Genomic DNA, 26,254 nt, shown 5'->3' with positions numbered 1-26,254 from the left:
CTATTAAAGGGTAAAAGATTAGTTGTAGCTGATAAATTTAAAAGGTGCAATGCTGGTGCTGTCTTACAGTTAGATTCAAAAATTAATGATTGTGAAATGTCTTTTTGGAATTTGGAATTCAATCCTGATTTGCGTTGTTTGCATCCATTAGACTGCAGGAGATGTACATCACTAGTGGTCAGAATGATGCACTGAATCATGGATTGTTTCTGAAACTGTTAAAAATACTTTTGTACAACATTATTAACTGTAGCTACATTATACAACACCGTAATGACCCAAAGGAGTAGTTGGTCTCTTGTTCATAAATTGTAATTAATAGAAATATTTTTTCTCCCTCAGGGATTGGTCCGTGAATGGGGTGAAGAGTATGTGAAACGATTGAATAATGCAGAGTAAATGCTTCAGCTACCGACATATATTGTATTTGACATTATATATTATATTACATTTGCGGAGTATCGCTACATAATATTTTTCCTAAAAAACAATACATTTTTGCCATGGCAGTCACCCTTTCTGGAAATGCCTGCAGACTATGGTGAAAAGCAAGAGTCATATTGACTGCATGCGTTATTTATCTTATACCTGTGGGACAAGATGTGAGATATTGCAGATGCCATGTGGACATCATAAATTCAGCATGTGGTAAACATGCAGTAAGCACGTGTGCATCATGAATTCAATATATGGATCGCATGGAGTAAACATGCAGACATGAATTAAGCATGCGGATACCATTAGGTAAGCATGTGGACATCATGAGCAAACCCTGTGGGTACAATGCAGGAAGCATGTGGACAGCGTGCAGTTGGAATCCTATACCTATGCTATCCAGTGTGGTATGAACATCATGAGATACATGATTAAATATTCATGAGATTCTGTAAGAGCATGCAGATGTTGTATGAATAATGTCAACAATGGATGGCATCAGTGAACTCCAAACAGTTTTCATCAGAACATTCAAAATGAACTGAATACAGTCTAATGGATGATGACTTTCTGCTGGAGTTTCAAGTGTGTTTGTGAAACTGGGCTCTTACAAGATTTTTATCATAGTAGAAAATAGAAGACAACATGTACAGAACAGCCAAGATGCTGCCTAGGATTCACAGTAATTAGATTTTTAAAACACAATTTTTTGCACCATGTAGGGGAGTGAAGTTCACAACCATGAGTTTAACATTTGACCTTTAAAAGTAGCAAATTTATGGAAAAAATTGTTCTGAAATATTTTGAAACATGATTGCTGGTTCAACTGAATGAATAGATAGAAGGATATAGAGACATTGCAGTTTACAGTGGTCAGAACAACTAAGGGATCAACCATGGGAATGTGATTAGGGGGGGTCAAAATGCAGAAAATACCCACACCCACAAGTTGTGAAATGTACATAGCCCTTCTACTTTTGCAAATTAAAATATTCAGTGACACTTGAGCTTAAACTTTTCTTGGAAAAGTGTGCATGACCTAGCTACTCTGAGAAATATTATCAAGTCTTGGAAAATGTGAAGAAGAAATGTTAATTTTGTTTTTGTGACACCCCCCTTCAAGGTCTCCTGGTCCATCCCTTTGCTGAGCAGTGTTGATAATAAATGCAAGATGATTATGATAGCACATTTGATGTCAATCATGTTGGTTGTCAATCAGCTTATTCTAGAAATGATTCGAGAGACATGACAATTATATTTGAAAGAACTTCAAAGACTGTTGTTCAATTTCCAAATAAAACCAAATAATGACAGCAAAATGATCACTGAAGAGTTGAAAATACGTCAGTTTCTAACTTATTTGTACAAAGGTCTCAATTTTGCTATGGAATATTGCCTTGTATTGCCTTTTTATTTGAACATTTTAAAGTCTTTAAGCAGTACTATTATGATTGTAGACATGTACATATATACGTGATATTAATATTCTGTGATCAAAGCATCACATATCATTGTACCATGCAGATATCTTAACCATGAAATCATGTTCCTGCTCCATTAATATTTGACACCAGTCTTGTGTAATTTTTAAAGGTTTACCTTGAATAATAGACAGCAAAATACTGTTAAAGAGGGAACTTGCTGTATTCAGAAAGAAAAATTTTAAACTTTTGCTTCTTCTCCAGAAATCTGTAAACTATTCTTGTTTCTTCTGTAAGATATATTGGAGCAAAATCAGAGGTCAAAGTCAGAGGTCAATATGCAAATTTTTTTTGGACAGTGGACAAATTTCCTCAAGTTTGCCAGTATTTTAAATCCAAAATGGCCGCAAGTCTCTGTGGCTATCTGCAGGGAAAGAGCAAAATGTTTGATTTTTTTAGAAACAAAATATTGAATACCCAACTGTCTTTCAAAACGTCCAACTTAAATCCCAAAATGCTTGTGTATGTAGCAAAACTTGGAGATATTTTAGAGCTTTTAATTTCTTAAAATCTTTTCCAAAAATTTATCCCACTTTATTGGAAAAGAAAAAGTACTCTCTATTAAAATGTTTACTTCTCCTTGAGCACTACCGTGACAGGCTTGAAATATCATAAAAAAGTGAGTTGATCTACGATAATTGTGTTCATACCCATCAAACATAAAAATCCACAATTCATAAATGAGATTTACATAGCCAGGAAGACAACTACAAAACAGCATAAGACAGCACGACAGAAAGAGTGGTTCTAGCAATGAACAAACTCAATGTTGCCCATCAGATAGTGTCCATCTGTACTATCGAAATGAGCAGTTTACAATGTAAAGTGATTTCGTCAACCACTTTGGAATTGAAATTATGGTTTGTTTAGAGTACATGGAATGAATTGAAATAATAATCAAGCAATTTTCAAGGATTTTGATGGAGGAGGTTGCTAAATGAATGCCTCAATCTTCGCTGCATCATTTCTCAACAGAACCATGAAACTTAGTACAAATATTGGTGTACTGATTAGCTCACTTTCCTAAATTTAAAGTAAAGGACTCACATTCAGCATCCCTGTCCTAGTCAGAAATGGACTTACTAATGTTTTGTTTTGTTGAGTTGATCAGACCATTCTCTTACCAAATCACGAATAAATATCTACCAAGTCAAGAATAAATATCAGGGGGTTGCTGTGCAAAGTTTTGTACCAGAGAATTAAATTGCCTAACATTGACCCCAATATTTGAAATTCAAAATGGCCGCCATCCTCGTGTTAACTCTATGGGGAAAAAGTAAAATGTTTGATTTTCGAAAAAGTAGGTGAAATTTTTCTTTCTCCAAGAGCATTAAAAGAGCCCCACAAGTGGTAGGTCAGAAAAGAATTGTAGAAGTTTGAGAGTCTGAATATTTGTCCCTGAGGCATGATGTACCTGAAGAAGCTACTCCTCAACTATGACTTGTAAATACAAACTGATGATATGCATATACCATATCAGTGTAGCTTTTAATGTCATCTTCTGATGCATGAAAACAAAAAACTTTCGCATCAATGCTCACCCAGAAACTGTCTTTGGTTAAATAGCCTAATTCATTACTTTTAATTTGATGTGAGCAGAACTCAGTACTAAGAAATGGTTGAAAAGACCCTATAGATCACACCTGTCAAGAGTAAGTCTCACCAAAGACCCTAGTTTCTTGTCTATCTCTCACACATTCAAATCTGTGGTCCGGTACATGGGTCCACCTATCCTATAGAATCATGTACTAAACTCTGATAGTAACAAGCTTACAGTAACCCTTTGAGTGCTGCATTTTTTCCCACCAAAATGTAAGTGCAACATTTTACCAATTTTATCAATTTTTCTGTAATTTTTTGATAATTTGGACCAAACAGATATTACATTTCATTGGCTACATTTTTTATCAAAATTTTGACAAAAATCTTGAAAAAATTGACTAAGTTGTATTTTATAAGGTGACAAAAATTGACTTTAGTGCTGAAAGGATTAACCTGTTCACCCGACATGCATATAAACAGGTCCACAATTATTATTGAAATAGTTGGTTCAGGCAAACCTGTAGTGACAAAGAAGGGGGTTGTGAAATATTTGCTTTTAGAATATATTTATATGTGTGGTATATTGTGTGTTTCTAACAAGAGCCAAAACTATCCAGAATTGCAATGTATTTTATTTGCCGATTAAATTTTATCTCACCATATACACAAGTGTCGGGGGACTGTTACAATTACTGACATTAGTACAGTGGATGTATATTGACATTTTGTTACTATGGTTTTTACTAAATAAAATATTGACCTTTACTTAAACAAGTGATGGTGCCATGGTTTCATCATTCAAAAGCTGTGAATGTCTGCTTCAACTGACATTTGTGGATGTAAAAATACAAAAGTTAATCCTCTTTATAGTCAGCTTTTAGGTGCTTAAGCTAGCTTCCGTTGGTTTCTATGTACTATTACATGCCATGTCAAAATGCATGTGTATACATGGTATACGTGGATTTATGCGCCTCGAAAGTGAAGACTTTCCTCAAGGAATCTTTCAATCATTCTCTTTCAAGAATAAAATTTGGCGGTCACAGTGCAAATTTTGGAACTACAGAAACAAAATACCCAACATTTTCGGATATTTGTAATTCAAAATGGTGGCCATCCCTTTGTTAACTCTGTGGGGAAAAATACAGTTTTGGACTTTTGAAAAACTAACCAAATTACCCAATATCTTCAGATATTTGAAATTCAAAATGGTGGCCATCCCTGTGTTAACTCTATGGGGAAAAATACAGTTTTGGACTTTTGAAATACTAAGACAGTAAAAAGTTTTCTAACACCAAGAGCTTTAAAATGAGTACTGCCCCAACAAGTGATATATCAGAAAAGAATTGAAAAAGTTTGAGAGTCCGAATATCTGACCCCAAGGAAATTGTATACAAGTTAAAAACTGCAAAGGTGCACATTGCATTGTGTAATGTCAAAACGTATGTGTACAAGGATTTGTGTTGAGGAAATGCTACATTTAATTTTAAAAGTACAAAGTTACATACAACCCAATTTTACAGGAATATGAGGAGAGAATTCTTTCACAGGAAATTCTTGGTGGCACGCCATGGCTCTGCAGACTATTAGAACAGCGCCTCCAATGTTCAAGTTGGAGAAAAGCTTAATTTCCAGGATTTCATATTTTTGGTCTCCAGTCCAACAGTTTTTCACCTCTCCGGGCTAAACATATGGAAATCACCAAATCATTCCCGAAACCTTGGTGCTAGGCTTTTTAAAGGTGACTACAGGGCAAGAGAAAACATTTCACCACCTGCTTGCAATAACCATCAATAGTAACCATGAGTTGTGAGTTTACTCATCAAATATGAACTGACTTGTACACCTATCAAGTTTTTAATCCCAAATTTGATTGGATGATGACCACGACTGATGTTATGCCTGATCGCTTGACATAAAGAATCATTTGAAAAATACAAATTTTCAGGAAGAGCTACACACAGTTTATTGAACTTTATAGTCAAAAGTACACATATCAAACTACATGACTAATTATAAATAGATGCTGCAGCAATAAATTTTTTTTAATTTTAAAACTATAATTAAATTGTCATTGATATCCATTAGCTTCATTGCTCTTTAAAATCTGAATTTGACTTACTCCATTTTCTGGTGAAAAGGTCTGACTTTGCTGTATAGGAAAAATATATACATACAGTAGATGGAGGACGATGAATGTGACGACAAAACCTTATAATGCTTGAACACACTGTGATTGGATACTCTCACTCACTGATTCAAATTATACATTCATAGCAGTAAGTTGAATTTCCCACTGTTAAAATGATAAATCGATCGAACAGTAATTTTCAAACCTTATACGGCAAAGCCATACCCATCACTTGTTATCACAGAAATGATTACTATGACAAAAAAATGATTTTTGCCAAATATGACACAAATCAGAATTTAGCCGTGAAAGTCAGTACCTTATGTAGGGATACATGTTACTTTTGTTGCAAGTATCTGAAAGTTGCCTTTCAAATTTTAAACTAATTGGTTTTTTTTGAAACAATCAGTGCCTTAGTGTTTTCTTGTACACTTGTCTCAAAAATTTGATGTGTATTTTTCTTTGCATTAATGGCAAATAATGCATCATTTATGTGGGGGACCGTTTTCATAGGCTATTTCCATAGCAACAAGAGCAATGATCACTTACTTTAAAAGTGTTTGAAATTATGCAACATGAAAGAATGGCCATCTAAAGCTGTGCCTTTCAATTCTGACATTGATATAAGGCTGAAGTGAAACCAAAAGCATAGAAGAACTGTACCAATCTAGTTTGTTGAACAACTTTTGAGTGCATTATATTGAGCGTTCATTTTTCTACAGACAGTTTTCGTACGAGTTGCATCGTGGAGCTTCGAAGGCATCTGGGCCGTCAAACTTTGCAAGTTCATCGGCGCATTTCTGTTCAATCTCAGGGACAGTGGTTCTTGTCACCTTGGCCAAACAGGGAAAGTCAACATTTTTACAGCGACAGTACCACTGAAATATACAAAGAAATGTAACGTTACATGTTGTAGCTCATTAAACAAAGGACTAATTGTGCCCAGGATAGGTGACCATTTGCCTTAGCGTGCCCCGTTAGTAGGGCAAATGGTTTCCTAACTCGAGGGAATATAGCCCCTTGTTTTGGCTATATTCCCTCGAGTTAGGAGACCATTTGCCCTACTAACGGGGCACGCTAAGGCAAATGGTCACCTATCCTGGGCACAATTAGTCCTTTGACTTTGGTGTTCAAAGGGTTAAATAATATCTGTGAGCCTTCTTAAGAGGTATTGAACTGAAAGGCTAATCTCAATGTTTTCTTTGAGTCAACAGTGACAACTATCAAACTCTAAATTTATAACCACTAATTTTTTTTACCTTATCAGAAAATGTTAATCTGCAGAATCTTAACCTTTGAACCACGCTTGGAAAAAAATGTCCGTATGATGTCATAGGTCACCAGGGGGTCAGGGTGAAAAGGGTTAACAAATCATGTCCAATGACAGTGTTCCCATTTAATCAGGATGCATGTATATTTAGGACAAGAAAAATAAAAAGTTTGTTTCTCATTCTCGTGCACTTCAATTCTGACCCGCTGTGTCAATCTTTTTTTTCTGCTCGTGAGGAAATAAAATTGAAAAAAACACAAAATATGCGACGATAGTGCATAACACAGTGCTGTATAAAATAGAACTGTAAACAAAATAACTGACACTAACATTCCATTCAGAACTGTGCACATGTGTCACTGTTATAGTAAGCTGTCAAAACTATGCATTATATTGCTGCACTAAAAAGTCACAAACCACAGAACTATTGCTATACAAAAATACTAAAGCAACACTGCTGTGCATTTTTTTCTCTGCTTGCATTCCTATGTTTTTTTCATGTATTTTTACGCGTTCTTTTTGTTTGAAGAGTAAAAGAAATGAGAAGAAAAAAAACGCGTCACCGCATCAGTTTTGCAATATGTCTAGGATGAGAAACAAACTTCTAATTTTTCTTGGCCTAATGAATGGTATGCGTGAACTGTACAGGTATACATTTCAATTGAGTAAACTTTAAAGAAGATGATTTCTACAAATGGAGTAATTTTACCCTTGAAATCAAACATGTTTATTTTTGCTATCATTTGAACAGATCAGAATCACCCTATCTGAGAAAAATACCAGGTAAATGAGAAAAATACTGAAAGTAGATCTTTTAACCAAAAGTGAGAAAATTTGGTTGTATAGGTGAACTTTATCATTTGTATTTAAACTGAATGATGTAATCACTGAGATCTAAAACCAAACTTTACAGCCATTTCTCAAATGTGTGAAAGAAGATTTTTTTGAAATGATAGAAACAGTTATAATAAGATATTTGCTTAGAAATAAAAATATTTTGGAAGAACAGATTCCTGACGACCTACCTACCCTACTTTTGAAAACCATGTTATCAGAACAGCACAATTTATTTTTTGCGCCTAACCTGAAATGAGATGAATTACAAGAGAAGAGGGCGCTAAACACTTACCATTTTAGATCTGCACATGTCAGTACATTCTTGGTTTGTCATAGCCGTTTGATCGGGGCAGTCGTAGTGAACTGCGTTTGTCAGGTAGTGGTCATACTCTCTTACTGATGGAGAACAAATTCCATTGGTTTCTGCAACACAGAGACAATATTTACATTTACGTTATGATCAACTTTTTACAATAGTAGGTTTTGCAGACAGAAGTAAGAATTTAGAGTTCTGCCTTTACTGATGTTGGACAGAACTGTTTCTAAAATCTTTAGTCGGGCAAAATAAATTATTGAAAGGAAAACACTACAGAGGAACACTATCATAACTGTGTACATAAATTTAAAGTTAAACTTTCCACCTCCATGTTTTACATCAGGAAAGTTACTGAAGATATATATATTTGCCATGGTTCAATGCTACTTTGCAACTGGTAACAGTATTAGAGATGAAAGATTTTATCAAATGACAAAATGATAGCTGAATCAATTATCACTGAAAGATATTAATAAAAATTGGAGTTTGTAAAGATATATCTGCTATCTTACTTGAAATATCACAGAGTAACAAAAATATTATGATTTTCAATGACAGATTCATACTGAACAACTGTCGTTACTATAATTTTATTCATTTTATCATGCAGGAAGGTTCTCCCTTGCTAAGCACAGTTTTTTGCCAACAGAACTTTCAGTTGAACAAGATCGAGTTACTAACTTTACGATTTAACGTTTGTTACTCGGAGTCAAATGCTTTCAGCATTGATTGATCTCACTTTTTTCATACTTTAACACCAACAGAAAGCTAAGTGTTTTTTTAAGGGGACACTGCACCCAACTCAGCATATTTTGCTCAAATCAATTTTTTGCAAATATTCATCCAATTTTAATTAATTTGTGAACCCTAGATCAAAATATTGGTTGGGTTTATCTTTGAGATTGTCAAGCAGTCATAAGTTGATTGATAAAGAAGTGTTACTTTATGCAAATATATGCAAATATATATGCAAATCACCCAACTTCCTGGCTTCTCATTTTTCCCAATTTCAAGATTTCCAAGAATTTAACTCTTCTCTGGTTGGGTCAATTTTTTTGAAATTTTCACACTCTGTCCTTTAAATACCATATAACAAAACAACTATTTTGTTGGGCAATATAAAGTTCTTATATTTTGAATAAGAGGCATTGTAATACTGCTAATGATGTTTTTAATCACTTTTTTTGAATGTCAGTTTTTCAACCCCTCCATTTTAGAATGAGAATAGATAATGCAAAATATAACTTTTTTTCTACATATACTCTTGTTTCAAGTGAAATATTACATTTCAGAAAATAGTATCAAGTTTTTGACTTAAATCAATTTTTATCATTAATACAAAATTGAGGTTTTTTACCCCAAATATACATCCCCTTCATCCTCTGAGTAAACGTTTGCCACCATAGTAAACTTTAGATTCTCAGAGTATATAGTTTGAGGGGCTTTCCCTGTCATCTTAAATGAGAAATATTCCTTTGAGAAAAACTGTGTTGGCAACACGCAGCTCCACCTTAAACACATGCACTGGTTGTTAGGTTCAGAACAATGTGAATTCTTTCTTACCTGTTGCAGCCAAAAGAGCCACTACCATGCAGCAGACTATTGTTAACTTCATCTCCTTTTAACGGCAAAGATGAACTCTTCAAATCAGAAAATTTCAGAGACAATAAACACCTCAGATGACTGCACACAAGTTCTGTTGACCAATTTCACAAAATTTTAATGTTAATGAACAACCTTTTCACTTCCATGGAGGACTACACTCTCCCTCAGTATTCAGGAAATGGAATTGTAAACGGAGAACTGTAAAGGATATCTACCACATAAAAAAGTCAATCAAATGGATGCGGTGAATATCTGAGAGCTTTCCTTATTCAAGGATGCAGCTTTCATGATAATAACTTTAATAATGTTATATTGATCAATTTTTTTTTCAGGAAGTAAAGCTTTAAGTGGTATATTTATAAATCCAAGAGTTGTTGACTTGATGATTTAATTAATGTCAATTCTGCACAACAGTCGAAGGGAAATTTCCGCTTCAGAACTGAAAACAGTAGATAAGTGCTCATCTACGACATAATAAGTATGAAACCTATATGAATTAAGCTGTATTGTGGTATATTTTGTGTAAATGCCTTTCATCAGGTTGCTTTGGCTACACTCTTTCTAATTTAAATGAAATAAAAGTTCACATTTATCTTTCTTTGATTTTTGTTAGGTTGCTGTAGCCATGCAATATTTTCTAATTTCAACAAAATAAAAGGCACATACACAATAATTTAAAAATATTAAAACATTGACAAAATGCTCCGTGAAAACAAATTTTGAAAAAGCTCTAGAGTATATATAGTCCTTGTACATCAAATTCAAGAACAAATATACATTGTATCAGACTATTCCAACCAGAAATGTACATACCGCTTTTAGGTCTTCTCAGTGACACAGCTGTGTTTCGATCTGTTGAAAAACAGCAATTTGGATATTTTGAGTCCACTTCCACTCTGCAAGTCTTTTTATCACCTAATATTGTTAATGTCAGCATTTACCACTCATTAAAGGAATGTTGAAACATATGTCGCAAAACAATGAGTTATTGTAGCTCTGACAAAGAAATAATAAGTTCAGACAATAGTACAAAAAACGTGGTAGTTTCTTTGAGTGACAGATTAATCATATACTTAACATTTTCCATCTTGTAATGAGTAAAATCAACAAATACAAAAATATGGAAACCGTTTTACAAGGTCAAGGGATTTAATTTAATGGATTCGGGGCGGATTCACCGACAATAGGTATTGTAATTTTTCATATTGTAAAGAACACTTGTTTTGGGCTTCAAACGTTTAAAGGTCAAAATTCTGCCTATAAAGCCAAGAAAAATAAAAAGTTTGTTTCTCATCTTAGACATATTGCAAAAATGATACAATGATGCAGGTTTTTTCTCTCAATTAATTTTCATTTTTCAACCAACAGGAACATGCAAAAATTATGAAAACAACATAGGAATGCACGCAGAGATAAATGCACAGCAGTGTTGCTTTAGTATTTTTGTATAGCAAGAGTTCTGCGGCTTGACTTTTAGTGCAGCAATGCACTTAGTTTTGGCAGCATAATATAACAGTGACGTATGTGTACTGCAGTTCTGAATGGAATGTTGGTGTCAGTTATTTTGTTTACAGTTCTGTTTTATGCTAACGTGAGTAATGCACCGTTGTTACATATTTTTACGTTTATCTTTTTACATTTCATTCCATGAGTGGGAAAAAGAGGTTGATGTGGCGGGTGTGAATTGAAACACACACGAGGATGAGAAACAAACTTTTAATTTTTCTTGGCCTAATTAGGTTACCGCATCAAATGGCACATATGTTCCAGTCAGAATCCCTGGCTTGCTTTGATAAATTCAGAATCTTCCTAACAAAGCAATTGTAGTTGGAGGATATATATGGCATATGGTAATACAGTCGTTTGCTAAATACAGCTGTTCACGATTTAACTTCATACCCAACGTGTAGTATTCCACTTGGTATTGCAATGTGATGTACGACTCTAATTTTGAAGATTGTAATGTATATCTGTGCAATGAATCATCCCATTTTATAATTGTCAACGTAAACCCTGCAACTGAACAGGAGTAAGTTCATTGTAAATAACATTGTCAGCAAGAATCAAGTGAACAGTGCCAAGTGTTCTATAGCATTAAAACAAAATGTCCTCTTTCATGCTTTAACGGTGTTCACCAGAGGTTCTTAATTAGTGATAAACAAATTGAATAATTATTGCAAGCTAAACAAAATTAAAACCTTTCTTAATCATAAACTCTATGTCCCCCGTTTCCTAACTTATTACATTTTGTATTGGATACATATTGTGAGTCTTAGTAAATGCAACGATCAAAATTAACCAAGTCTGGAAACAAAGGATTGGGTGTGGGCAGGATGTAGGCAGAGATGACTTGTAACAGTTGGCGATTCCTAAATATTTTCCTTTGAACCTCCCATTATTTGCACTGAATGTTCTATACTTAGACTGAACAAGTGACCTAACAGCCCATAGAGCTCCACTGTGTTATATAGAGAATAACTATATGTGACACATGTGTTGATGAAGAAGATGGAAATCTTTGATAGCTCATTTCAGGATGGCCTAAAAAAAAATAACAACCAGATATGAACTGAAAATGCTCACATGTTTCATTATATATTGCATTTATGTGCAAATTTGAACCTTTGCCACATGTTTGCAACTTAATTGAAAGTGTTATGATCAACATAATGAAGAATATTTACCACAGATCAATTACAAAGGTCATTAAGTATTCATTTATGTAATTAGTTGAAATAAAAATAATTAATTTCTTTGATTACTGTCATTGTATTACCACTTAATATAGCACGTGTAATTGCCTTTGGTCAAGTCTTTCAAGCTATATATGCAAAACTGTAAAAGCTTATTAGATGCAAATTATAAATTAGCTGACATGAAAATGTGAAATGACTTTCAATATTGTTATAACCTGGTATAATAATCAATGTACATAGCATGTTTTGCCAACTGTGATCATGTAAATCCCAGTATATATCCCTAATTAGGAAAGTTCATTAAATATGCAAATTAGAAATTGACTGAAATGTTCTCATTAAATATGCAAATTAGGAATTGGCTGAAATAAAAATTTTAAATGACTTTCAATAATGTTGTATCTTAGTATCTTTAACGTACATAACAAATTTTGTTAACTTGGTCAAGTCAATACAGATAAATATCCCTAATTAAGAAAGTTCATCAAATATGCAAATTAGAAATTGGCTGAAGTAAAAATGCTTAACGACTTTCAATAACGTTGTATTATAGTATCTTAAATATATGTAGCAAGATTCATCAACTTTGGTCGAGTCAATTCAGAGATATATCCCTAATTAGAAATGTTCATGACATATGCAAATTGGAAGTTGGATAAAGTAAAACTAATAAATGACTTTTAATAATGTTATGTCATAGTATCTTCGATGTACATAGCAAGTTTCATCAACTTTGGTCGAGTCAATTCAGATATATATAACTAATTAGGAAAGTTCATTATATATGCAAATAAGGAATTGACTGTAGTAAAATGCTGAATGACTTTCAATAATGTTATATCATAATATCTTTAATGTACATGGCAAGTTTCATTTATTTTTGTCAATTCAATTCAAATATAAATCCCTAATTTCAAAAGTTTATTTAACATGCAATTTGGGAGTTGACTGAATTAAAAATGCTTAATGACTTTCAATAATGTTAATATCATAGTATCTTTAATATACATACCAAGTTTTGTCAATTTTAATCTTTCGTCAATTTTAATAAGCCAATTCAGACATATATCACCAATTAGGAAAGTTCATTAAATATGCAAATTAGCAATTATTTTTCATGTCAACCCTTAGTATCTTTCACAGTTCATACATCTTGGTGTGATCAACATTATATCCGTTTTTACTAAAATCAATAATTATGCAAATTAGCAAAAAGTAAGCAAGCCACACCCACCAAAAACTAATCAGCTCTTGCCATATGCAAACTGAATCTATGTACAAGATTTGATTCTGATCTGATGAGCCGTTTTTGAGATATCGAGCACACAGACGGACAGACAGACAGACATCGCTGCGACCTATGCTCATGTGTGTGCACACGTGAGCAACAAATAGCTGCAAAAGTATGCAATTGAAGATTTCATCATTATTTGATCATGTCACACTAAGATAATCCCTAAGAACATGTCTACCAAATGTCAAAGCTATCAGACGAGTAGCTTTTGAGAAACAAATTTTTTGACCGAAAATGGCAAAAATTGCCCAAAAATGCAAAACTGTAGATTTATTTCATCTTAATTTCATTAAATCACATATAGTTGATAATAGGAACCTGAATACCAAATATCAAAGCTATCAGATGAGTAATTTTTGAGAAACAAATTTTTTGATTAAAAATGGTAAAACAAATTTGCAGATATCATCATAATTTCAATATGTCGCATTAATATAAGAACCTGCATACCAAATATCAAAGCTATCAGATGAGTAATTTTTGAGAAACAAATTTTTTGATCAAAATTTGTAGATTTCATCATAATTTCAACATGTCACTTTTTGTTAATCCATAGGAACCTGCATACCAAATATCAAAGCTATCAGAACAGTACTTTTTGTGACACAAATTTTTTGACCTAAAAATGACAAAAGTTAGACAAAAATACAAATAATAGATTTCATCATAATTTGAATATATCATATTTTCATCATCCTTATGAACCTATATTCCAAATATCAAAGCTATTAGACAAGCAGTTATGGTGAAAAATATTGTTGACCAAAAATGACAAAAATAGCCTTAAGAATACAAATTTGCATATTTCATCACAATTTGTAGAAAACTGAATGAGATCATACCTGGGGACCTGTACACCAAATGTTAAAGCTGTTGGATCAGCTGTTATGGAGAAAAATATTTTTGACCAAAGGTAGCAAAATTCACCTCAAAAATATAGATTTGCATATTTCGTCACATTTTAGAAAAATCTGATTCAGGTCATCACTGGGGACCTGTACTCTAAATATTAAAGGAATTGGACAAGCTGTTTTGAAGAAGAAGCTTAGAATGTAAAAAGTTGACAGACGACAGAGGCCTGATAATGCCACATATCCACCTATCATACATTAGCTCCACGTAGCTGACAGCGTAACTAAAAATGGTTTATTGACCATGACATATAACATGTCAACAATAATGATGCTAATTTTATTTCCATATCTATTTTCCATGGTTGTCAAACTTTCTGCAGAATGCTTCATCTTAGTTTGAATAGAAAGCAGCTCTGAAGTTGCTTTCGCAATTCCATAAATTGCAGTGACACAATGTTGTGAACTGTCTGCTGGGTATTTGTTAGGGACTGGTCAGTTTCTTCGGCCCGGGGGGGGGGGGGGGGGTTGGGGGTTGGGGGGGGGGTTGGTTCGGTGGATTATTTTTTGCCGACGTCAAAAAGTGGCTGACCCCCCTATTCCAAATTTTGAAAACAGGGTGACCCCCCCATTCCAAATTTTGAAAACAGGGTGACCCCCCCCCCCAGGCGCGCGACATAGGTAAAACAAAAGGTGGACATAAATTTTTATATATATATATATATATATTATATATATATTTATATTATATTTTACATTTTACATATATTTATATTTAAATAGTCATTCTATGTTTTAATGAAATTGTTGACATGTCAGTTGTAAGATAGGAATTTCAAAGTGTCAATCTTAAAGTTTGAATACAGTATATTTTGAATGAGCTGTATTTTGAATGAGCTGTGAATGTATTTCACACTTTCTATGCTTAGCCAGATGTCCTGAACTGTTGTACAGAAATGGATGTCAATCATTAATATCAAAGAGGAAAAAGCAGTGAATCAAAAACTTTGATGGGTGTTAAGACTTGCCAACCATCCAATTAAATCTCCTGAGGAGCCATAGAGAGCTTTTTTAGCCAAATCTGATGTGTACAGTGTCTGAGAGGACCTTTTCTTGTAACATTGAAACCATAAAAGCACAGCTAATAATGACAAAAACTGCCTTTTTTAACTGTTATTTTGTTCATAAAAAAGCATCTTTCTACAGAAAACCTGTGACACAAAGGAAAATAATTGCATCAATGAGAAGAAAAGATATCTAGTCATTTTCTATCTGTAAAATAAGTCACTGTATCAAAAATATATTGTGAAATATTTGTTCATGTTGCTTTCTCATACTGAATTCTCATAGAGAGAACAGAAAAGTATCAGGAATTTGTCATCCTTTTCATATGAAATGCAGATTTCATAATGGTACACTTTCACTTAGCAAACATCAAGATATCTCTGATTTAATTAAGTATGGCGGCCAAAGGGCGCGCCGAAAAATATGAAACATCCTGATATCTCTGATATATATGCCTTGTATATTAAAGTCATGCACCTGAAGGGCATGCTAAAAAATGTCTGATATACTAAAGTAATGAGCTCAAAGAGCACGCTGAAAAATATTGAACATACAGATATCTCTGATGTATCTATGCTTGATATGTTAAAGTTGGGCGTGCTGAAAATACGACTGATTATTAAAGTTACGCGCCCGAAGGGCACGCCGAAAAATACAACTGAATAATGAAATTTGTGGCTGAATTTGTGGCTGACACTATTATTTTAAGCAATGATGAGCCTGTGTCAAAATGTACACTAACCCCCCCTATTGGGCATTTCAAAAACATGGTGACCCCCCTATCACCAAAGTCAAAAACAGGGTGACCTCCCCCCATGAATCGACCGCCCCCCCCAGGCTGAAGAAACTGACCAGTTGTTTATTTGTTTATTACCATGACAAGGCTTTTGCTCCATGAACCTAACAAGATAAACGGTCATGACATTTGGGTGTCAAAGTGAAACAGTTGATGACCAGACAAAATAATTTTACAGCCTTGTCTAGTACTTGCCATTTTTCTGCTCTTGATGACTTTATAAGGCTAGAGTTCTGTATGGATGATGGAAGATTCAGTAATATCAGTTTATACTGGTCCTGGCACAAAAATGGCAATTTCAAACCAAATAAAAAACTTGGCTTTGATAACATATAATCAAAATAGCACTGATCACAATTTCAGGTTACTGAAATATAGCTGCACGCATGTGACGACATCTGACACCGCCGCCTGAAATTGGACAAGGTCTATTGTTGCCTGCGTGGCAGTTATTACAGCTTGTAGTCTGAGCCATCAATTCATATGAATGAGTGTGACTTCAAGTATCCATTATAACAGCAGCAGGTCATACAAACATTTATTCTTGCATATTATATAAATGAGAGAAAAATTACATCATTTGCGATCAGCCCTATTGAAAGTTGCAGGGATTTTGAAGTACAGGATAATCTTGAAAATACCACACTGTAAATATGATGATGGTAGATTTTACAAATCTTTAGCAGTAAAGAAGATTTGATGTGAGATAATAGTGCATGAAGGAGAGATAGGATGAAATTGCAAAAGCTAGTCATAGCATGAAGGGTGGGGATTTAGCAAAGTGGTTTCAACTGTGATGTCTTCACAAGGTGACTGGGCACCATATGTTGTGCATTCAAATCCCATCAAGAATTCACTGAATTGAGCCTGTACTGTCTGTGAAAACCACTTAGATGTCTGTGACTCAATAAAACTTAAGATTGTATAAACATTTCTTTTTTCCAATTTAATTTCACTAAATCCAGATACCAGTTATAAGAAAAGAATTAGCTAGTCTCATACACAAGTTGTCACCTGTTCCCTGTTGTATTGCTATTTTAATTAAATTTTTATTATATGACTAAGTGTCTGCAGTTAAAATGCTCTTGTTGATATGACAATTGAACAGATGATATAGGTTTTTGTATTTTACTGAACAAGTTGTAAATCAATATGTTTGCTAGTAATGTGACATATGCTCTCCAATGTCTGTCTGTTGTTACACCTAAGATACACAGCCAATTAATTTCCTGGGGGAGGGAAGTTAAAGAGAACACTTTTGTGTTTGATGCTGTGATCAGAAATGTTTAATGGAGTTAAGGTAGAACACGCCTCTGGGACAGATAGTCAGACTCTTAAATTTCTGCAATTCTTTTCTGATCTACCACTTGTGAGGGCTCATTTTAAAGCTTTTGGAGAAAGAAAAACTTTCACCATCTTAGTTTTCCGAAAGTCCAAAATTTAATTTTTCCCCATAGAGTTAACACACAAATGGTGGCCATTTTGAATTTTGAATATTGCAAAATGTTGGTTAATTTGATTTGCTAGTTCCAAACTGCTTTGCACGGTGACCCTCGATTTTTATTGTTGATTTGGTAAGAGAAAAGTTGAAAGTTTCATTCGGGAAAGTTTGAGCAAAAAGTCTAGGTCTTTCACTTTCGAGGTGCAATTATTACCTTAAAGCACAGGCACCCTTGCACCACAATGGTTTAGCCCAGCCCAATTGTTTTGAATGGCGAATGTGCATCTGCAAATGACATCAGGTTTAACCAGATATGAACTGTAAATGCTCACGTGTTTCATTATATATTGCAGTTATGTGTAAATTTGAACCTTTGCCACATGTTTGCAACTTTATTGAAAGTATTATGATCAACATAATGAACAATATTCACCACCGATTAATTCTAAAAGGTCATGAAGTATACAAATATGTAATTAGATGAAATGAAAATATTAAAGTTCTTTGACTGCTGTCATTGTATCACCACTTTATATAGCAAGTGTAATTACCTTTGGCCAAGTCCTTCAAGCCATATATGCCAAACTGTGAAAGCTCATTAGATATGCAAATTATAAATTAGCTGACATGAAAATGTGAGATGACTTTCGATATTGTTTTAACCTGGTACAATCATCAATGTAAATAGCATGTTTTGCCAACTTTGATCAAGTGAATCTCAGAGGAAAGATCATCGAAAATGCAAATTAGGAATTGGCTGAAGAAAAATTGCTTAATGACTTTCAATAATGCTGTATCATAGTATCTTTAATGTGTATAGCAATTTTCATCAACTTTGGTCCAGTCAATTCAGATATATATCTCTAATTAGCAAAGTTCATTAAATATGTAAATTAGGAATTGGCTGAAGTAAAAATGCTTAACGATTTTTAACGTTGTTGTATCATAGTGTCTTCAATATATGTAGCAAGTTTTGTCAACTGTGGTCAAGTCAATTCAGATATATATCCCTAATTAGGAAAGTTCATGAAATATGCAAATTAGGAATTGGCTGAAGAGAAAATGCTTAATGACTTTCAAATATATTGTATTATAGTGTCTTTAATGTACATAGCAAGTTTCATCCGTTTTGATCTAGTCAATTCAGATATATATCCCTAATTATAAAAATTCCTTTAATATGCAAATTAGGAATTGGCTGAAGTAAAAATGTCTTTTGACTTTCAATAATGTTATATCACAGTATCTTTGATGTATACAGCAAGTTTCAATAACTAAAATCAAGTTAATTCAGATATATATCCCTAATTAGGAAAGTTCATTAAATATGCAAATTCGGAATTGGCTGAAGTAAAAATGCTTAATGACTTTCAAGAATGTTGTATCATAGTAGCTTCAATATATGTAGCAAGTTTCATCAACAATGGTCCAGTCAATTCAAATACATATCCCCAATTAGCAAAGTTCATTAAATATGCAAATTGGAATTGGCTGAAGTTAAAATGCTTAATGACTTTCAATAATGTTAAATCATAGTATCTTCAATATACATACCAAGTTTGGTCAATTTTGATCCAGTCAAATCAGATATATATCAATGAATAGGAAAGCTCATTAAATATGCAAATTAGCAACTATCTTTCATGTCTTCCCTTAATGCTTCCCACTGCTGATATATCTTGGTGTGATCAACATTTGTAGCAAATCTCATCAAATTGTGTGTAGTTATTTTTAATGTATATCCATTTTTTCCAAAATCATTAATTATGCAAATGAGTAAAAAGTATGCAAGCCACACCCACCAAAAACTAATCAGTTCTTGCCATTTGCTAACTGAATATATGTACCAGATTTGATTCTGATCTGACTAGCTGTTTTTGAGATATCGGACCAACAGACAGACAGACAGACAGACAGACAGACAGACAGACAGACAGACACACAGACAGACAGACATCGCTGCGACATATGCTCACGTGTGTAAAAACGTGAGCAAATGAAACTTTATGAACCATGGCCGTATACATGTAGGTAAGTATAACCCCAAGTAAACAGTGACAGCTGTAGGTATAATCCTAAAGAGAAAGTGGCCGCTGTGAGTGACAGGCATTAAATATGCAAGGAGTTATTAATCATTTTGATGATTTTCATTTCATAACATTGACAGGAATTCATCATGGAGGGTTATGTTTGCAGTGTAAATCGGTCAGTAAGAGTAAATTTGTAAGACTGAATATCTGACACATAGACTGTATTTGAGAGGCAGTAATCATTCTGTCTGATATGTTAAGGGAGCGCTATATACACCAAACACAGTGCATATTGCTCAAAATCACTTCATTGCAAATATTCATTCTAAAGAATTTAAAGAATTCCAAAGGATTTAACTCCACTCTGGCTGGGCCAAATTTTCTCAAATTTTCACCTTATATTCTTTAAATGCTATTTAACAAATTTCCAGTATTTCCTAGTATTTTGTTTTGCAATGGACTTTTGACATCTTTACTACGAGACATTTTACTTTCGCTACTCATGTTACTAATCACTTTTTGAGCACCAGTCTTTCAACCCCTGAAAAATAGGATAGATAATGCAAAATAAAAGTTATTTTTTCTACATATATTCTTGTTTCAAGTGAAATATTGCATTTCAGTGAATAGTGTCAAATTTTTTATTTAAATTAATTTTTGATCATAACTAACAAAATTGAGGATTTTTACCCCAAATATATACCCCCTTCATCCTTAAAGTAGACTGTTGCCACTATACAAAACTTTAATTCTTTGCTTTTTAAGAATATATATTATGAGGGGTTTCCTTGTCATTTTAGATGAGAAATATTCCTTCAAAAAAAACAGTTGGTAATGTGCAGCTCCACCTTAAGCCAGGTTTAGTAACTAACACTGCATGTACATTGCAATCATTGATGGCTGAAATGTGGTAGCATTAGCAACAATTAGGCAGATCTCTACTCTTGAACCCTGAAATAGTGATTTAAGGTCCTTCTTCTTGAAGGCTGTGATTGTGACTGTCATTGAAGGGACACTGAATCCCTAAAGACTGAAATGGTGACTGTCATTGATGGGACATTGAGCCCCTGAAGTCTGAAATGGTGACTATCATTGAAGGGACATTGAATCCCTGTAGTTTGAAATGGTGACTGTCATTGAAGGGACATGAAATGGTGACTGTCATTGAATGGACATTGAATCCCTCAAGTCTGGAATGGTGACTGTCATTGAATTGACATTGAATCCCTAAAGTCTGAAATGGTGACTATCATAGAAGGGACATTGAATCCCTGTAGTTTGAAATGGTGACTGTCATTGAAGGGACATTAAATCCCTAAAGTCTGGAATCATGACTGTCATTGAAGTGATTTTAGAGCTTGGACTTTAATAGCATCACCGCATTGGATGGACAATGAATCCCTAAAGTCTGGAATGGTGACTGTCATTGAATTGACATTGAATCCCTAAAGTCTGAAATGGTGACTATCATAGAAGGGACATTGAATCCCTGTAGTTTGAAATGGTGACTGTCATTGAAGGGACATTGAATCCCTTAAAGTCTGGAATGGTGACTGTCATTGAAGGGACATTGAATCCCAGCAGTCTAAAATAGTGACTGTCATTGAATGGAAATTGAATCCCTAAAGTCTGAAATGGTGACTGTCATTGAATGGACATTGAATCCCTAAAGTCTGAAATGGTGACTGTCATTGAAGGGACATGAAATGGTGACTGTCATTGAATGGACATTGAATCCCTAAAGTCTGAAATGGTGACTGTCATTGAATGGACATTGAATCTCTAAAAGTCTGAAATGGTGACTATCATTGAAGGGACATTGAATCCCTGGTAGTTTGAAATGGTGACTGTCATTAAAGGGATATGAAATGGTGAATGTCATTGAATCCCTATAGTCTGGAATGGTGACTGACATTGAATCCCTGTAGTCTGGAATGCTGACTGTCATTGCAGGGACGATGAATCCCTGTAGTCTGGAATGGTGACTGTTATTGAAGTCTAAGAAAGCATCTGTCATTGATGGGAAATTCAAATGAAGTTTGTAAATCAACCAACACACATCGTTGCAGAGAATACAGCAGCTTAAGACATTTAGAAACATAGGCTGTCATTGAAGGGACATTTTCTGTAACTATTGATGTTATTTTCATTATGTTTTCTCTAAAAATACATTTTTCACTTTTTCCCGTAGCTGTGATGAAATGCAAAGTCTTAAACAAATGTATCCAAGGATGCTGTTGGTTATTCAATTCTTTTTCCCGACTGAAAGTCAGTTGTTGACGCTCTTATTAGACATATTTACACATGCAGGCTGGATAGAGGAATTGTGCACTGGGCAATTTGGCATTTTTGAGAGTATACAGGAAAGAAACTGTTTTACAAGCAGGACAAAAAATATTGAAAAAATTCATCAAAAGTCACATCTGATTGAACTATGACAATCAAACAACAAGAAGCACAGATTAAGGAAATTAGCAGGTCTGCTTTATTCGATAAACTTGGAAAGAAAGTAGTGAAGCACTCACATTAGTCTGCGATGTTCAGAAATGAAGTACAGAAGCCTACAATAAAAATATCATTTTAAAATCACAAAAGACGGGAAACTGGGGTTTCGTCCAGTGTATATCGTCAACATTTTACAATCTTGCAAGGATTTGTTCTGGGGAAAAAAAATCCAGACCATGTCATCGATGGCTGGTACATGTCACAGAAAATAAAACCCCTTTTTTTTTTAAAGTGGAGATATGATTTAATTTAAAAATGCAGCCATTGTTAAAATCTGTAAACACTTCAAAAAATTTGAAAAACTGATACTAGATTAAGAACCCTGTATTCCAGTTTAGTGACAGCTTAGGGAAAGAAAGAGAGTCGGACAAGGATATAAAAACATCAAATTGATCTTTAAAAATGTATTTTTCTCGTTGATTTTACAAAAAACAAAACAAAATAACTTTTGGTGTGCATGAACCTCATCTCTATATTTTTACCACTGTACTTCCATTGACGTAAAAAACCAATTTTTTTTATCCAGTGAAAGAACTACTTTTATGAAAAAGACTTACATTCAGCGATCATTTGAGAGGATCTGATCTTGCATAAACTTATTTGTACAAACTGTAAAATAAGTTGTTGCTGTGGAAATACATAACATTTATTGACATAATGTCATGACAAATCCATAAAATTCTTACGCTGGTACATAACTGGATCCAATTTTTGAAAGCCAATTTTACATTGACACTTTTTTCGGCAACAGGTTTGCTGGTCACTTTGGATATGAAAATACAAATGTGATATTCTTGTTTGAACAAACAAACCACCTTTTTGAATATGTCATTACGGAGCAACAATTACGAAACATTGAGAGATTCGCTGTACTTAGACATGTACAACAGAAACAGAATTCACAAGAAGCACAGATTCATGCACAAAAAACAGTTTTTGTCTTTCTAAAATGTTAGAGGTAGTATCTACTAAAATCTTTACAGCAGCACCATTTGAAATCCAGATAATACAAAAAAAACTAGCACCAATACCGAAGGGAAGATGTAAACTTCTCGAAAAAAGATTACATAAAAAATCTCATTAAAAAACTTGTACAAAACATATTTTCTGTGGTTTGCTATTAATTCCTAAAAAATTTGAAGAGTCTTGAGCACCATTAGAAATATTGGTTAAAAAATTCTCTGCTTATTTCAGCAACGACATGCTCTGATATCAAAAAATATTTTACAACTGTAAAATTTCAAGTCAAAACTTGCTTTTTGAGAAGGCCATTCTCAGCGATAGACTGAAACCAATATGGCAGTACCTGAAATTTTACAGTTAAAGATAACAATGTTTATGAGTAACACACTGGTCCTATCTCTAACCCAAATTCTTGGTCGTCGCCACCGATGTCAAACGGTGCTATATCCACTATTGGAAGACGGGTCGTTTTGGCGGTTTTATATTCAAAGACAGTTCGTCCCCACTCACCGTTGTGTTCCTGAAAGAAAATCAAATTCGATGAAATGGTCAAGACTTTGTTGAAGCATGTGCAAAACATCAGAGGAAATGTATCATTTAAAATTACACACTTCTCTGATAGATATTTTTTTTTCACTGAATGATAGCTGTTCATGGAAAACATATTTTGGTTCACCTACATGTATGGACAGAACACAAAGAATTGACATGCGCGCACAATAAAGACAAACCTATGAGCAATGATAGATAACATTCAAATATCACACAAGCGAGAAAGGTAGTATCTACAATTTATAGCATCTTCAATGGAAAGTTTGAAGACTTGCTAAAGACATCAAGTTATAATCTTAACCCTTTCACCACCATGGTTTGTCCCAAATCCATTGTTTTCTATGGTAGAGTTGGACCTGTATACAGGGAACTGGGGGTGAAAGGGTTAATAAACAACAAAACAAACTCCCGGGAGTTTTCTATCAACACAAAGGTACTGTTACAGAATATTCAAAATGATTTGAAATGGTGAAGGTCACAAGATGGTTACATCAGCAGCAGAAAGGCAAAACTTGGGAAAGTTAAATATTCTTTTAAAATGCCAGTTTTGCCATCGAGGGCACCGACTTTTTTCCATTTTCTTCACAATGCCTGAAAATAGAGTCAATCAGACTGTATGAATTGAAGAAAAAGCTTTGCTTTAGTGAAGAGCGAGAAAGGTTTTGAAGTTTACTTACTGTACATGTATCTTCTTTTACTTTATATTGGAAGCGTGATCTACCCTGTGCTACTAATTCTACATCAGCATCTGTTAAGAACTTGACGGCTTTCTTCAAATTATCGTTCTCAGCATCGTAATAGGCAACCGAGTTCTTACAAAGATAGGTGACATTCTGTTTGGCCTGTGTACTCAGGAGACGTAGGAATGTAAACTGCACCATCTCGATGTCATATTGGAACTGTAAGCGAGCAAAACAGACATGTATGTGTAAATGAACAGTTCCAATATTATGTCACTTAAGTGTGACCATTAGGAGTTATATTAAGATAGTTCAAACCTTGAAAATGAAAGACCCAAACTTCTGCTTAAAATTTTCCTAAAGCAAGCTTTCAACCATTCTCTAAGAAAAAATGAGGGGTGACTGTACAAAATTTGGTACTAGAGAATCAAATTCCCCAATATTTTGATACTGAACGTCAAAATGAACCGGAGATCAACTTTGATAAGCCCCTATCAATTTCCCTCGTAATCTTCCAATATCCCTTGGAAAACACCAAGGTACTTTGGTTGGTGTTGCCGATAAACAGGCCAATAAACATACAAGGCGCCTGCTGTGTTACCGCCATTCGATCTCCCTTCTATTTCTGGCTCCCTTTCCGGAAGAAACCATTTGAAGCCCAAAGTGGTTGACAAGAAATGAAATAAAGCGTGCGATTTTAAGACCTTTAATTGTAATAATAATTTCAAACTCGATTTTTCACAGAACTTGTTTTGCATTGTTACGTGCGTCGATCCTGTTATCGTGAAGTATTTCCCGTATGCAGTCATGTCACATGACATACTTTACCCAAATTGAATAGTAAATTCCATGAGCTTGTAAACAACTGTCAGTGTGAGAGCCCGATAAAATTAGAAACATTCACATGGATAAAATTAGAAACATTCACATGGAACGACTGAAATACAGCCAGTTAGTATATCTAGTGAAAGACAATGTTGTTGTACTGAGTGAGGCCCTGATTTGACTCTCGGCGGCTGGTGAACTTCTACTCGTGGAAATGCCCAGTTCTACGGTATTTCATTATGACATCGTTCACAGTGCTGAGCGATGCATTTCTGTGTCAATACTGGTTTGGGAAACGCCTGTCAACCATTTTTCTATGATGCTCTTTCTTGCCTAAAATTCCATTGCAAGGCAAATCGATGTCGACAGAAAAAAAAAATATGCTCACGATTTTATGAACTGGCATACCTTGATTACATCAGGGTCTCTCTATAGGCCCTAATGCAGCAGTGCACATACTAATTGACAACCACAGATAAGACAGCAAAACTCAGCCGAAATTTCCAAGATTAACTGACACAGTGTTTTATATCGCTGTTTTAAATCAAACTGATTACACAATCTCTGGATACAGAAATGGTATTTTGGTGAAATTTCAGCATCAAAAAATCCTAAAACTTGACGTGAGGACGTCATGTGCCGATCAACAGCATAGTGCACGTGTGAACTGGCATTTATTGACTCATGGACTGTAGAGTGTAGAGAAACTGTCTATGATTGACTGCACGGAAAAGCAGTCTGCATCTTGTGAAAACAACAACATAGCAGTGAAAATTGTAATAGTCACCAGTAAAACTCTTCACAGATGAAAGGATAATTGCTTCAAACTAATAAACTTCATGTTCAGAGGATGAAAACTTACATCCGCTGTGGTCAGTGAGTGAAAATAAACAATGGCGGACGTAACTGTGTAATGAACTATACTATTAAGGTGACGGGGGT

The 26,254-nt window shown here is 34.2% G+C and overlaps 3 protein-coding genes across 7 annotated transcripts in view; 1 reads left to right on the top strand and 2 right to left on the bottom strand.

Annotated features, from left to right (window-relative positions):
• LOC139117039 (uncharacterized) overlaps positions 1-4,111 on the top strand; it is a 66,046-nt gene extending 61,935 nt beyond the window's left edge. For all 5 annotated transcript variants that reach the window (XM_070679855.1, XM_070679852.1, XM_070679856.1 and 2 more), the window contains exon 17: positions 343-4,111. In XM_070679855.1, the coding sequence (XP_070535956.1) occupies positions 343-399 (57 nt within the window). In that variant the 3' untranslated portion in view covers positions 400-4,111. The remainder of the gene's footprint in view (positions 1-342) is intronic.
• An 87-nt stretch (positions 4,112-4,198) lies between these two features.
• LOC139117041 (uncharacterized) lies at positions 4,199-10,567 on the bottom strand. The gene is made up of 4 exons (XM_070679861.1): positions 10,428-10,567; positions 9,573-9,705; positions 7,986-8,116; positions 4,199-6,464 (listed from the first exon to the last, which is right to left on the bottom strand). The coding sequence occupies exons 2-4, from the start codon at positions 9,622-9,624 to the stop codon at positions 6,303-6,305; spliced, it is 345 nt and encodes a 114-aa protein (XP_070535962.1). The 5' UTR covers positions 9,625-9,705; positions 10,428-10,567; the 3' UTR covers positions 4,199-6,302.
• An 11,682-nt stretch (positions 10,568-22,249) lies between these two features.
• LOC139117036 (collagen alpha-1(I) chain-like) overlaps positions 22,250-26,254 on the bottom strand; it is a 42,452-nt gene continuing 38,447 nt past the window's right edge. The window contains exons 56-57 of the mRNA XM_070679847.1: positions 24,485-24,706; positions 22,250-23,775 (exon numbers count right to left, since the gene is read on the bottom strand). Of these exons, the coding sequence (XP_070535948.1) occupies positions 23,629-23,775; positions 24,485-24,706 (369 nt within the window). The 3' untranslated portion in view covers positions 22,250-23,628. The remainder of the gene's footprint in view (positions 23,776-24,484; positions 24,707-26,254) is intronic.

This window comes from Ptychodera flava, chromosome 18 (genome assembly GCF_041260155.1).
Source record: "Ptychodera flava strain L36383 chromosome 18, AS_Pfla_20210202, whole genome shotgun sequence".
Taxonomy (NCBI): Eukaryota; Metazoa; Hemichordata; class Enteropneusta; family Ptychoderidae; genus Ptychodera; species Ptychodera flava.
Note: the sequence above shows the minus strand (reverse complement) of the source record. Positions and strands in the feature narration are given on the sequence as shown.

Excerpts from the sequence above, each read along its gene's own strand:
- LOC139117041 (XM_070679861.1), bottom strand. The coding sequence starts at position 9,624 with ATGAAGTTAACAATAGTCTGCTGCATGGTAGTGGCTCTTTTGGCTGCA. Across the intron at positions 8,117-9,572 it reads GGCTCTTTTGGCTGCAACAG|AAACCAATGGAATTTGTTCT; the intron begins GTAAGAAAGAAT and ends TCTGTGTTGCAG. Across the intron at positions 6,465-7,985 it reads ACATGTGCAGATCTAAAATG|TGGTACTGTCGCTGTAAAAA; the intron begins GTAAGTGTTTAG and ends TGTATATTTCAG.